The 12,160-nt window shown below is 42.3% G+C and overlaps 1 protein-coding gene across 3 annotated transcripts in view; it reads right to left on the bottom strand.

The window, feature by feature from the left end:
• XPO7 (exportin 7) overlaps positions 1–12,160 on the bottom strand; it is an 82,548-nt gene that overhangs the window by 30,239 nt on the left and 40,149 nt on the right. For all 3 annotated transcript variants that reach the window (XM_063139263.1, XM_063139264.1, XM_063139266.1), the window contains exons 5-9: positions 7,987–8,052; positions 4,067–4,171; positions 3,337–3,502; positions 740–813; positions 371–490 (exon numbers count right to left, since the gene is read on the bottom strand). In XM_063139263.1, coding sequence (XP_062995333.1) covers positions 371–490; positions 740–813; positions 3,337–3,502; positions 4,067–4,171; positions 7,987–8,052 — 531 coding nt within the window. The remainder of the gene's footprint in view (positions 1–370; positions 491–739; positions 814–3,336; positions 3,503–4,066; positions 4,172–7,986; positions 8,053–12,160) is intronic.

Here is a 12,160-nt window from a genome sequence, read left to right as displayed (position 1 = left end):
GATACTGTTTTATACTGTTGTTTTTATATTTTTGATGGTTTAAAATTTTGTATACTTTTTAATGTTCATTGTTTTTCAATTTTGTAAACCGCCCAGAGAGCTTCGGCTATGGGGCGGTATATAAAATAAATAAATAAATACAGTAAAAATGGACTTGACTACACCCTTGTAACCTTTGGACATTCAAAGTTTCCATTTGGTACTTGGCTCCGTGGGCCTTTTAACTGCTCTCCCATATTTTCTGTGTTTTGCTGGACTCACATACCCAAGAGTGAGTTTCAGTGCCCCCACCCCCCGCTGCTGTTTCCAGATACACTTTGTGGCAATGGACACATGGGCCTGTTCCCATCCAAAGTTTTGACAGACTCACCTGGGGGTTTTCCAGTATTCGCTTGACTCCATCAACGAGATGAGACAGGAACTTTGCTCTTTCTGCATTGTTAAACAGGGATCGGCGGACAGAAGCGATTTGCACTAGACATGATAAGACCTAAAGGAAGCAGGGGGAATAGAATGGAGAACCATGAGTTTCTAGGATGAGATAGTCAGTGAGAAAGAAATGCATGTGGGGCATACAAGACTGCGTTAGCAAAGCTTGTGGAAAGACAATGGAAACAAGCAAGTCACCCTTCTTATGATAAGAGGCGGGTGGATCTTCACGGCCTCCCATATGGCGCCCAAACCTATCCACGGAGCTTCCTGAATATCCAGCTCCAATAGCCAGAAATTCCACACTTACCAGAGGTGAAAATGTAGGAGGAATGGAATGGTAGAGGTCAAAAAACAGCTGTAAGGTTGAGGAATCTAGAAATGCTGAAAGAGACACAAACACCACATTACTGTGGCTGCCTGAACCGCCACGATACAAAGAACATGCTGACAAGCAGGACACAGGACACCACTTACGACCACCTCTGGCTCGAAACTCTGATCTGTACAGAGCAGTACACAAGCAAGGAATGTGACTCCTTGTCTTTTATTACTCTGAGGGCCAAACAAGCACATGATGACCCCTTTTAAGCCTTAAAAGCAACTATCCCCCACCCCCATGGCTTTGGAGCGCCATGGCCCCAATCCACATGGCCCCCTGCCCAGCTGTATCATGGCTTGAAGATGCTAGTTTATTTTGACCCTCCATCCATCTCTACAAAACATCAAATGCATGGATTTTAGCTGAAGTATATATTTAACCTGACACCTGAAAAAAAAAGTAAGAGTTAATACTCCTTCAGTATCCCTGCTGCTAAGGCATCTCTCGATTTGCCTTGACTTTTGCTTTAGTTTAAGAAATTTTCTTCACGGTCTCCAACACCTCCCCATGATGCTCCCTACCCCCACTAATTTGCCCACTACAGAAAACCCTTTTTATAAACTGCCTCTTTCTCTAGCCCTCTATCTACCCAAAGCTCACAGGACAGATCCACCAGAGGTGCACATAGGGCGCAATCCTATGGGGATGGCCATAAGCCTCCGGTTTTGGAGGCTCATGGCCATCCAACAGAGAGCGGGAGGTGCAGCAAAGGCAATCTTCATCCTCCACACTTCAGCTAGACGGGCTTTTTCGCCCATCTGGCTGAGCCGTCAGGGAGTGGAATGGAAGAAGGCTGGGAAGGAGGGAGGATTCCTCGTAAGCCGGCCTTCCCTAGACCCCTCCCTGCCCATGGGAATATTCCCTTTACCTTCCCTCCAAGGTCACTTTTGCAACCTGGAGGAGTAGCCAGTATGGTTCTCCCCGTGCTGGCTGCAAGAGAGAGGGGAGCTTGCACTCCTGGGTCCGAGGTCAAAGTGCTGACCCAGAGCTCAGACCCAGGAATCTGAACTATCCTGTGGCTCCGTAGACACTGTCTAGGGTCATAGGATTGCTCTCCTAGGCCATGGCTAGATGAGGGGGTTGTACGGCGACGATCTTGCGATTTTATGATCGTGAGATCATTGCCCTGGTCTACACATGGCGCACGACATCATGGCCACCATTTTAAAAACAACAATGAGTGCACATGCACAAACTGGTGGTGTTTCTTTTTTAAAAAAAATCCTTGCCCACCCCCACCCCACCCCACCCACCCTCTATGGGCAGGAGCTCTGTGCCCCGTGCCCGGCTCCTCACGGTTACTCACGAGGAGCCAGAACAAACCGCGATGCCCGGCCACACGTTCTGCGCTCTCGGGATCATCAGAAGGGTAGGGCGATATCCCAGGGAAAGGGAGAGATCATCCGTCCCTGCTCCTGGGATGCCTTGTGCATCATCTGGACGGCACAGGGACGATCCTGGGCGATCCCCGGGATATCGCCCTGTCTAGCTATGCCCCAAGTGTAGGAAACTAGTGTTTAATGTTAACTATTATTATGTGTTTTAAGGAAGTACAATGTAAAAGTTTCTAGTTTTTACAGTTGCCTGACGATATGGGCAAACAGCTTTCAGAATTCAATACAGATACTATAGAAAGGGTTTAATATTAAGCATCTGTTGCTTAATGAGAGCCAGTGTGGTGCAGTGTTTGGAGTATTTGGCTGAGACTCGGGAGATCTGGGTTCTGATCCCCACTCAGCCATGAAGCTCCCTGGGCAACTCTGGGCTGACTCTCAGCCTAACCTACCTCACAGGGTTGTTGTGAGGATAAAAACAGAGAAGAGGAGGACCATGTAAGTTGCCTTGTTTTCCTTGCAGGGGAGGGGGGAAAGCAGGATATAAATGTAATAATAATGTGGGAGCAACAATTCTGTTTGATGCTGTTTCTGGGGAATAATCTCTTATCTGGCCTGGAATGAGCAACAGCTGAAACATTCTAGCCTGGCTATACCGGTTATGTTGTTGTGTGCCAGATGCCATTTTGAATATTGTTGGTGAAACGCCATCCAACAACTCCTGCTGCCTCAGTTCAGACAACACAGCAAACCACGGCAACATGCCACCGGGGACTGAATATTCAAAATGGCCATTAGCATACACCATAACCCAGCCACAGCGGGCAGCAATGATAGCGCAAAGCCGGACGTTACGTTTCTATAAACACAGAGCATCCAAATCACTTCACATTCTCTTGGAAAAGTCTCTGTGGGCAGCATGCAGATCGCCAGGGACATTTGTGTGCCCCCCCCCACTGCCAGTCACCAGCAGAATCAATGGGTTCTAGTGCAACTTCCAGCAGCAGGGAGGGAGGGGCACAGCCTCCATGGGGTTCTGGGTGGGGTGGGGGCAATGTATCCCCCCCAATCCCTGGTAGTGGCTCATCCTAGCTGAAAGATAAACTCTCACATCTGAGAGAACTGCAAGGCCGGTCCCCGGAAACAGTTTATTTACCAAGCCTAAAAGCTAGGACAGGACAGGGATCGGACCTGATCTCCAGCTGGTTGGGATCTGTACAGTGCAGAGATCGTCAGAAGACTCATCCGTTGATGTACCAATGAAGTCAAAGTTCAGGCAATTGTGTGTGAGCTTGAGGAGCTGCATGAGGAGGCCATGTTGGCTTTCATCATTCAAGTTCAGGTTTTTTCCTGAAGCCTACCAAAAAGAAGAAGAAAATGCCACAAAGGCACCAAGACATCAGTGGAGCACGGAAGCAAAAGGACTCCAGTGGGGTAAGGTGACATGACATTGCAAGGCTCCCCTACCAAAAACATCCTAATGCCTCACTCCTCGCCTAGTAAACTTCAATTTCAATGTTGTGGCAGCAGCTATTTTCCTAAGGAGTATAGCTGGAACTCAGTTTTACTGGGATGTGCTGGGAAGACCAAGCAGGGTGGCACAGATGTATGGGTACCCTAGCTTCCTCATGACTGCCCCAAACCAATCACACAGGAGCCCAATGAAAGGCAAACAAGGTCTAGTAGCCCTTCTGGGCCCCATCTCTTTGCTGTTTCTGTGGTTCCCTTTCAGTTTTTTTTTTTCCACCAATACAACATAACTAATTAAACACTGTTACGCATAGGCTGCAGAGAGAGTGCTTCAAGGCCCTAAATCTATCGTGATCTCTCCTTATCCAGAAGACTGCCGTTTTATTTCCATGGAATTAAGTACAGAAATATTTGCCCAAAGTTCTGGGAGCTGTTCTCATGTCCTTCTTACCTGTTTCAGTAAATTGCATGAGAGTGTGAAAATATCAAACAAAGATGAATCTCGGAATGAAGAGGCTATTTTCCTGTGCTTGGTCAGAGGGTGTGTAGTGTCTGCCTGGAAGGGGGTGGGAGGGGGGGAAGAGGGAGAGATTAACATTAGAACTCAAGTGCATGTTAAGCCAACAAATGCAAGAAGTCAAAGGGACCATGTCAATAAGGGAACAGTAGAGCATCCCACATGCTGCTTTCTGATGGTGAGTTAAACCAAGATGATGCTCTCCAAATACATTACTCTAGGAAAGTGGTCTTCTTACTGCTGTTAACGTTTTCTTTAACTGCTAATAAAACATGCTAACTACCTAGAACACTAATCTAGAAAGCTGTTGAAACTTTTACTGTCTGCTTGTACTGCCAAGCAAAACTGGCTGCGTGAGCAAGTATTCTGGCAATGCCCAAATTCTTCTGCTCTAGTGTGGGCAGATCTGCCACGGGCCGGCTATCTTTGCCTAGGGTGCAGGGTGAGTCATCCACTGCCTGCCTATCAATAGGGTCAAGCAATCCTCCCCCCCCCCCGCTTGGAACGCAGCTACCGATAGCGACTAAACTGGCCCTACCACATTTGTTTTGAGTTCTTGTTTGAACAGAACGATAAATGATACGTGTGCTGCAACACAAAACAATAGCCCAGTGTTCTAAGGTAGGCAACCCTTGTACGGCACTCTAGAAATAGAAGGTAGGCAAGTAGCATGCAGGAACTGAAGCATGGTGTTACTCAGAAACTGCAAGAGAAATGGATTTTTAAGAAGACTGGTAGCAGATACGAATATGGTCTCACCAATACTGGCCCAAGACTGCCTTGAGTACCATTTTTTGGGTAGAAAGGCTGGGTACAAATAAATAAAATAAACAAACAAATTTTGGTATCTACTCAAAATCTAAAATTATTTAAGTACAGAAAATCCAAAATGCACTATCCCAACACATACTAATGAACAAGGGGCACAACCCAGACAGATGGCCTCCTCAAGAACATGCTCTTGTGCAGCTCCTATTTGAGTATCAACGCTTTCTTGTTTAACGCTGCTTTCTTCAGCCACAGCTTTTGAAATACCCTTCCATCTTGGTATACAGAAGATCTCAGGGTGTTGAAGCAGGAAGGATGACGACTGGAGCGCTGATGGTGGAAAACTCGACTTATATCCAACAAGACATGACATAGAGAACATCTTCGTTCCTATGGGGTGGCAATACGTGCAGCGAAGAAAGCTTTCTTCTCTGTGAGCATTGCGTCTGCAAATTCACATCCAGCAGATCTGTTCAGGGTGGAGAGGGGTCTAACTCAGACACCTTCCCCCCTGAACCCGATCTTAGAGCCTTTGGTAGTTCGCTGTGACGCCTTTAACAATAATTTCGCCGATAAAATCTCTTGGATAAGAGCCAACTCAGATGCCGTCATTATAGCAGAAGCTGACAATGGAGTGTCCAGCAACTCTGAGAGTAGAATTACACTGGATCAGTTTCAGTTGGGGAGTACCAAGTACATGGACAAGCTGCTTGGATGAGTGAGGAGAACAACTTGCCCTCTCGATCCCTGTCCTTCTTGGCTGGTCACCCAGGGAGGAGATGCAGTTAGCCAACAACTACAACATTTTATTAACGCATCTCTCAGGGAGGGGAGTTTCCCACCATGTTTGAAAGAAGTGGTGATATGGCCGCTTCTAAAAAAAGCCCTCCCTGGACCTTAATAATTACAGACCAGTATCAAATCTTCCGGTTTTGGGCAAGATGATACAGATTTTCTAGACCCATTTCAAACCAGCTTTACAGCAGGATACGGAGTTGAGATGACTATGGTTGCTTTAGTGGATGATCTTCGTAGGAGTACTGACAGGGGGAGTGTGTCCCTGCTGGTACTTTTGGACGTCTAAGCGGCTTTTGATACCATTGACCATGGTATCCTTCTGGAACACCTGAGGAGATTGGGAATTGCGCGCAATGTGCTTCTTGGGTAGGTTCCAGATGGTGGTGCTTGGGGATAGGGGCTCCTCAAAGGAGCTGTTGTATGGTGTACCACAAGGCGCCATTCTATACCTAATGCTGTTTAACATCTACATGAAACCGCTGGGAGAGATGATCCAGAGGCATGTGGTGGGGTGTATGCTGATGAGACCCAAATATATTTCGCTATGCCTTCAACAACAGCGTCAGCTAAGGACAGCATGTCTCTTCTGAATGAATGCTTGAAGGCAATAATGGGCTGGATTAGGAAAAACAAACTGAAACTGAATCCAGACAAGATGGAGGTGCTTACTGTCAAAGGCCCTAACATGGAGGCATGTCAGCCAGTTCTGGATGGGGCTACACTCCCCCTGAAAGACTTTGCAGCTTGGGGGTGCTTCTGGATCCGTCACTCCAAATGACAGCCCAGATAGATGCGATGGCCAGGAGTGTCTACTACCAGCTTCGGCTGATACACCAGCTGTGCCCCTTCCTAGAGTCGGAAGATCTAAAAACGGTAGAGCACGTGGTGGTAACCTCAAAGCTTGACTTCTGCAATGCGCTGTACACAGGGCTACCTTTGTACCTAGTCCAGAAACTTCAAGTAGTTCAAAATATGGCAGCCAGGTTGGTCAACGGTACATCTAGGGGTGACAATATTACACCAGCTTTATAATCATTTCACTGGCTGCCAATTAGTTTCCGGGCAAAATACAAAGTGTTGGTTATATTACCTTTAAAGCCCTACATGATTTGGGTCCAAGTTACCTATGGGATCGCCTTCTCCCGTACAATCTGCCTCACACACTTAGATCTGGGAAAAATTTACTAGTTAGCCAAAACTAGACTGACAACTGTTACCCAGAGAACCTTCTTTCCTGCCGCTCCCAGACTGTGGAATGGCCTGCCAGGAGAGGTTCACCAACTTAATAGTCTTTATTATTTATTTATTTATTTATTTATTTATTTATATAGCACCATCAATGTACATGGTGCTGTACAGAGTAAAACAGTAAATAGCGAGACCCTGCCACATAGGCTTACATTCTAATAAAACCATAATAAAACAATAAGGAGGGGAAGAGAAAGCAGACAGGCACAGGGTAGGGTAAACAGTTTAAGAAAGCCATAAAGACTGATCTCTTCTGGCAGGCCTACGCAGATGTTTTTTAACATGTCCAACTGTTATTTTAATATTGTATCAGTTTTATGTTTTTAACCAGTTTTAAGCATTTTTTTGTGATTTTCTATTTAAAGGTGTTCCCCGCCTCGATCCAGAGGGAGATATTCTATTCTATTCTATTCTGTTCTGTTCTGTTCTAATAGCAGCATCCACTGCAGATCGTGCAAAGATGCTAAATATAAACCACTGATAGTGACACTGGTTCACTCCCTATGGCGAGCAAGTTACTTAGCCCTACTCCAAATGTAGTCCCACAGGTGTCACCTCAGAAGGCTAAGACTACCGAATGCCTCATCACTCTTGATACAGTAGTAATATTGCTGTGGGGTTTGCATGCTTTTGAGTTTTCACAGAACTCTTCATCATAACTAAGCTGGATGAAAGTTAAGTTGAGTTACTAAAAAAAAAATGGCCAAAGCAGCAGCTGCAGGAACGCAATGATTTCTTGTGATTCGGTAGTGATACTTCCCTCCCCCACTCCCCATATATACTGAAGGAGTGGTGAGGCCTTGGTTGTGACAACTCTCTCTAGATCATTGCTGCTTCAGTCCCTTAATACAAAAATTGCAGCCCTTTGAGTGTCTGGAAAGGGGAGAGGTACAAAAGAAAGCTCACTGAACTCCAGAATGAGGGCCAATTTCTTACCACCAAAACACATGCTGCACAGACAAAAATCAGTGCACAGACACACATCAAAGTGAGAGACAAAAGTTCATAATGGCTTCACTGAGGAAGGCTGTAGCACTTACTTGATTAATTTCGTTTGTTAGCTGAGACAGGATTGTCACTCCTATGATGCAGTGCTCTACACTGTCCTGGAGAAGGAATGGGAAGAGACAGCTTGATTTTTAAAGGGAGTGGTGAGGAGGCATAGCGGCATCACACCACAGAAGCAGAAAAGCCTTTTATCAGCTTAGGGTGATATAGCAACGGCGCCCTTATGTGGACAGAGATGGCCTAGCTACAGTTATCCATGCTCTGATAACTTCTGGTCTGGATCACTGCAATGCGTTATATGTGGGGCTGCCTTTGAAAATGGTCTGGAAACATCAGCTGGTACAAAACAGGGCAGCCCGTTTACTAACAGGGACTGGCCAACGAGACCACATCACGCTAGTCCTTTTCCAGCTTCATTGGCTGCCAGTCCAGGTCTGGGCCCGATTCAAAGTGCTGTTATTAATATTCAAAGTCCTAAACAGCTTGGGGCCAGGCTATCTGAAGGAACGCCTCCTCCCGTATGTACCTGGCTGGACCCCAAGGTTATCCTCAGGGGTCCTTCTCCATGAGCACCTGCCAAAAGACACTTCCGTTGTGTCAGGTGGCTACCAGGAGGAGGGCCTTCTCTGCTGTGGCACCCCAGCTGTGGAATGAGCTCCCTAAAGAGGTTCGCCTGGCATCTACACTATACTCTTTTAGATGCCTTTTTATTTTCTCAACATTTTAACAGCCTATTAACTTGATTTTAACTTTGCTGTTTTAAATCTGTATTTTAAATCTGTATTAAATTCTGCATTGCTGCTCGATTTTATCCTGGCTGTGCATTTATATTGTATGTTATACTGTGCTTTTATACTGTTTTTTTTTTATATTTTGAATGGTTTACATGGTTTTAATTTTTGTAAACCACCCAGAGAGCTTTGGCTATTGGGCAATATAAAAATACAATAAATAAATAAATAAAAGCTCCTTTGGTAGAAATAAAAACAACCATTAATTGTTTTTGTTTCTCAGATGTTTACGTACTCTCTTTTACTGTGTTTTAAAGTTTTAACTTATGATGAATCACCTCAACAGGCAGGATAAAAATATTTTAAAATGAATACAATGAAGTTAGGTCTGACGTGTCTCCCAGCAACCAATAAGCATGTACGCCTACAGGGAGAGGTTGGAATCCAGACCTATAAGCTTTCCGCATCATGCACCAATTAAATAGCCTTGCACTGGAGGCCTACAAAGCCATCGGTTCGGTCTATGGCTACACCTTTGCAGGCAATAAATCCCTTCAGGACTTTAGTCCCGCCCCCAATTCAGGAGTGTTCTTTCCATAACTGTCCTTTTCCCTATTAGGTGAGATCTGGGCTTGACTTAATTAATATGCCAGCATGAGGCACTCTGGCTGCCAATTTGTTTCTGGCCTTAGAAGCCCTACACAGTTTGGGCCCCAAGTATCTCAGGGAGTGTCTCCTTAAGATCTAGTGATGATGTAGTCATCTTAGCTGGAGATTTTAATACGGTTATGGACAACAGGGTAGACAGGTCCAACCCTACTGGGTTTGAAATAAGAAATAATATTACAATTTTAAATAAAATGATAAAAGAAAAAGATTATATTGATGGATGGCGATTAACTAGAATGGGGGAGCCTGGTTACACTTATTATTCTCCAATTCATAAAACTTTTTCTAGGATAGATTATATTTTTGTCTCAAAGGATCTAGCAACAAAAGTGTGTAATACAAGATTAGGGGTAATTAAAATAACTGACCATGAACTGGTAAGTCTTGATTTTAAAGTAAAAAGAGATTATAGGGAAGCGAATAGATGGAAGTTAAATACTAGGATCTTAAAATATGATAAGGTTGTAGAAAAAATGCAGAAAGAAATGTCGGAAATATGGGAAATTAATGAAAAGGGGGGATGCTCACCATCAGTTTTGCGGGACACAATGAAGGCTGTGGTTAGAGGGGTCTGTATTAGAGAAATGTGTAATATAAGGAGGCAACAAGAGGAAATACAGAAAAATTTAGAGGAAGGAATTAAGAAGCTGGAAAAGGAGTATTTGCAAAGCAGAAATAAACAAACCCTGATAGAATTACAAGCAAAAAAGAATTAGAAAATAAGAATTTAGAAGAAGTACAGAAGAATTTGATTTATATGAAAAGAGAGTATTTTGAGAATAATAATAAAAATTCAAAGGTGCTAGCGAGGCTCATGCAAAAGGAAAAGTTAAAGAATTTGATAAGGATGGTGAAAGATAAATTAGGAAAATCATGTAGTATTATGAAAGGGAAAATAAAGATATTTCAGGAATTTTATCAAGGATTATATATAAAAAAGGACACACTGAAGATGAAGATGGAGATATATATAGATAAATATATAAAGAAGGGTCTAACAGGAGAGGATAAAGATTTAATGGAAAAGGGTATATAAAGTGAAATAGAGGAAGCTATTGAGAAATTGAAAGGGGTAAATCTCCCGAGTTAGATGGGTTGGGATCTGAGTATTATAAAACATTTTAAAAAATGTTAGTACTAAAATTATTGAAATTGTATAATGGAATAATAGAAGGAGATAAGATACCACCATCGTGGGAACAATAATTAATTATATTAATTCCAAAGCCGGAAAAGGACTTAACAGTCCCAGATTCCTATAGACCTATTTCTTTAATAAATCAGGATGCAAATTTTTTTTCAGCTATAATGGCAAGGCAGATGAATACTGTCCATGAAGTCACGAAGAGTCGGAAGCGACTTAACGAATAAACAACAAATATTGGGGAGGATCAGTGTGGTTTTGTGGCGGGTAGACAAACTCTTAGTTGGAAGAGTTTTAAATACGGTACAGGAGGTAAAAAAGACAAAGATAAAAGCAGGAATAATAGCATAGGATATATTTAAGGCGTTTGATTGTGTGAGCTGGCAAGCACTAAAGAGGATAATAGAAAAAATGGGATTCGGAGATAGGTTTAAAGGTCTAATTGAACAATTGTATTCACAAAACACAGCATCAGTTGTGATAAACGATGGAGTTACAGAAAAGATATAACTGGCCCGAGGAACTAGACAAGGATGCCCGCTCTCATCGGTCCTATTTGTATTGGTTATAGAACTACTGGCAAACGTGATAAGAGATGATGATAATATCAAGGGAGTAGGATGCAATAAAAAAATAAAAATAAATATGTTCGCAGATGATACACTGTTGACAATTAAGAATCCATTAGAGAAAATGGAAAGAATAAAGTATCATCTGAGTGAGTTTGAAGAAGTTACGGGATTGAGAATAAATTGGACAAAATCAGAAATGATGCTACTTAATTATAGTAAAAAGGAAGGGAAAGATTGGGAAAGTAAAGAGAAGAATATGAGAATTAAAGAAATGATTAAATATTTGGGAATTAAAATTACAAAAAATTTAGAGGATTTAGAAAAGGAGAATTTAAATAATTTGAAAAAAGAAGTTATAGATAAATTAGAAAAATATAAAGGATTAAATTTATCTTGGTTTGGAAGAATAGCTTTAGTAAAAATGAAGATATTACCAAAGGTAAATTTTGTATTTAGAATGTTACCAATAAGAATATCTGAAAAAGAGATAAAAAGTTGGCAAAATATTTTAAATAATTATTGTAATGGGAATAGGAAAGCTAGAATAAGTAAAAAAAGGTGGTATTCAGCACAAAAAAAAGGAGGGTTAGGACTCCCAAGTATAAAATTATATTACGTAGCTAATAGGCTAAGACACATAGTAGAAAGTATGATAAGAGTAGGAGACTTAAGTTGGTTGGAGGATAGAAAAGGAATGGACAAAGAATGGAAATTGGAAAATATATTTTTTAGAGAATATAATAAAAAATGGGGGAAGAAATAGAGAACCCCCTCTTAAAAAATCACTGGGAAATATGGCGGGTATATAGAAAGGATTTACTTCCAAGTATTTCCCCAATAACACCAGTGATAATGTTAGGAAATTTTCCAGGAAATTTAAAAGATAAGTTGGGGAAAATTTTAAGAGAGAGGAATATAATGAAGCTAAAAAATTGGTTAAGGAGGATGAACACTTGAGAAGAATTAGAAGAGGTATTAAAGGAGAAGAATTTAACATGGCTAAATTACTATCAATTAGAACAATGGACGAAGAAATGGTTTTATTTATTTATTTATTTATTTATTTATTTATTACATTTTTTTACCGCCC

Source organism: Elgaria multicarinata, chromosome 12 (assembly GCF_023053635.1).
Source record: "Elgaria multicarinata webbii isolate HBS135686 ecotype San Diego chromosome 12, rElgMul1.1.pri, whole genome shotgun sequence".
In the NCBI taxonomy this organism is placed as follows: domain Eukaryota; kingdom Metazoa; phylum Chordata; class Lepidosauria; order Squamata; family Anguidae; genus Elgaria; species Elgaria multicarinata.
Note: the sequence above shows the minus strand (reverse complement) of the source record. Positions and strands in the feature narration are given on the sequence as shown.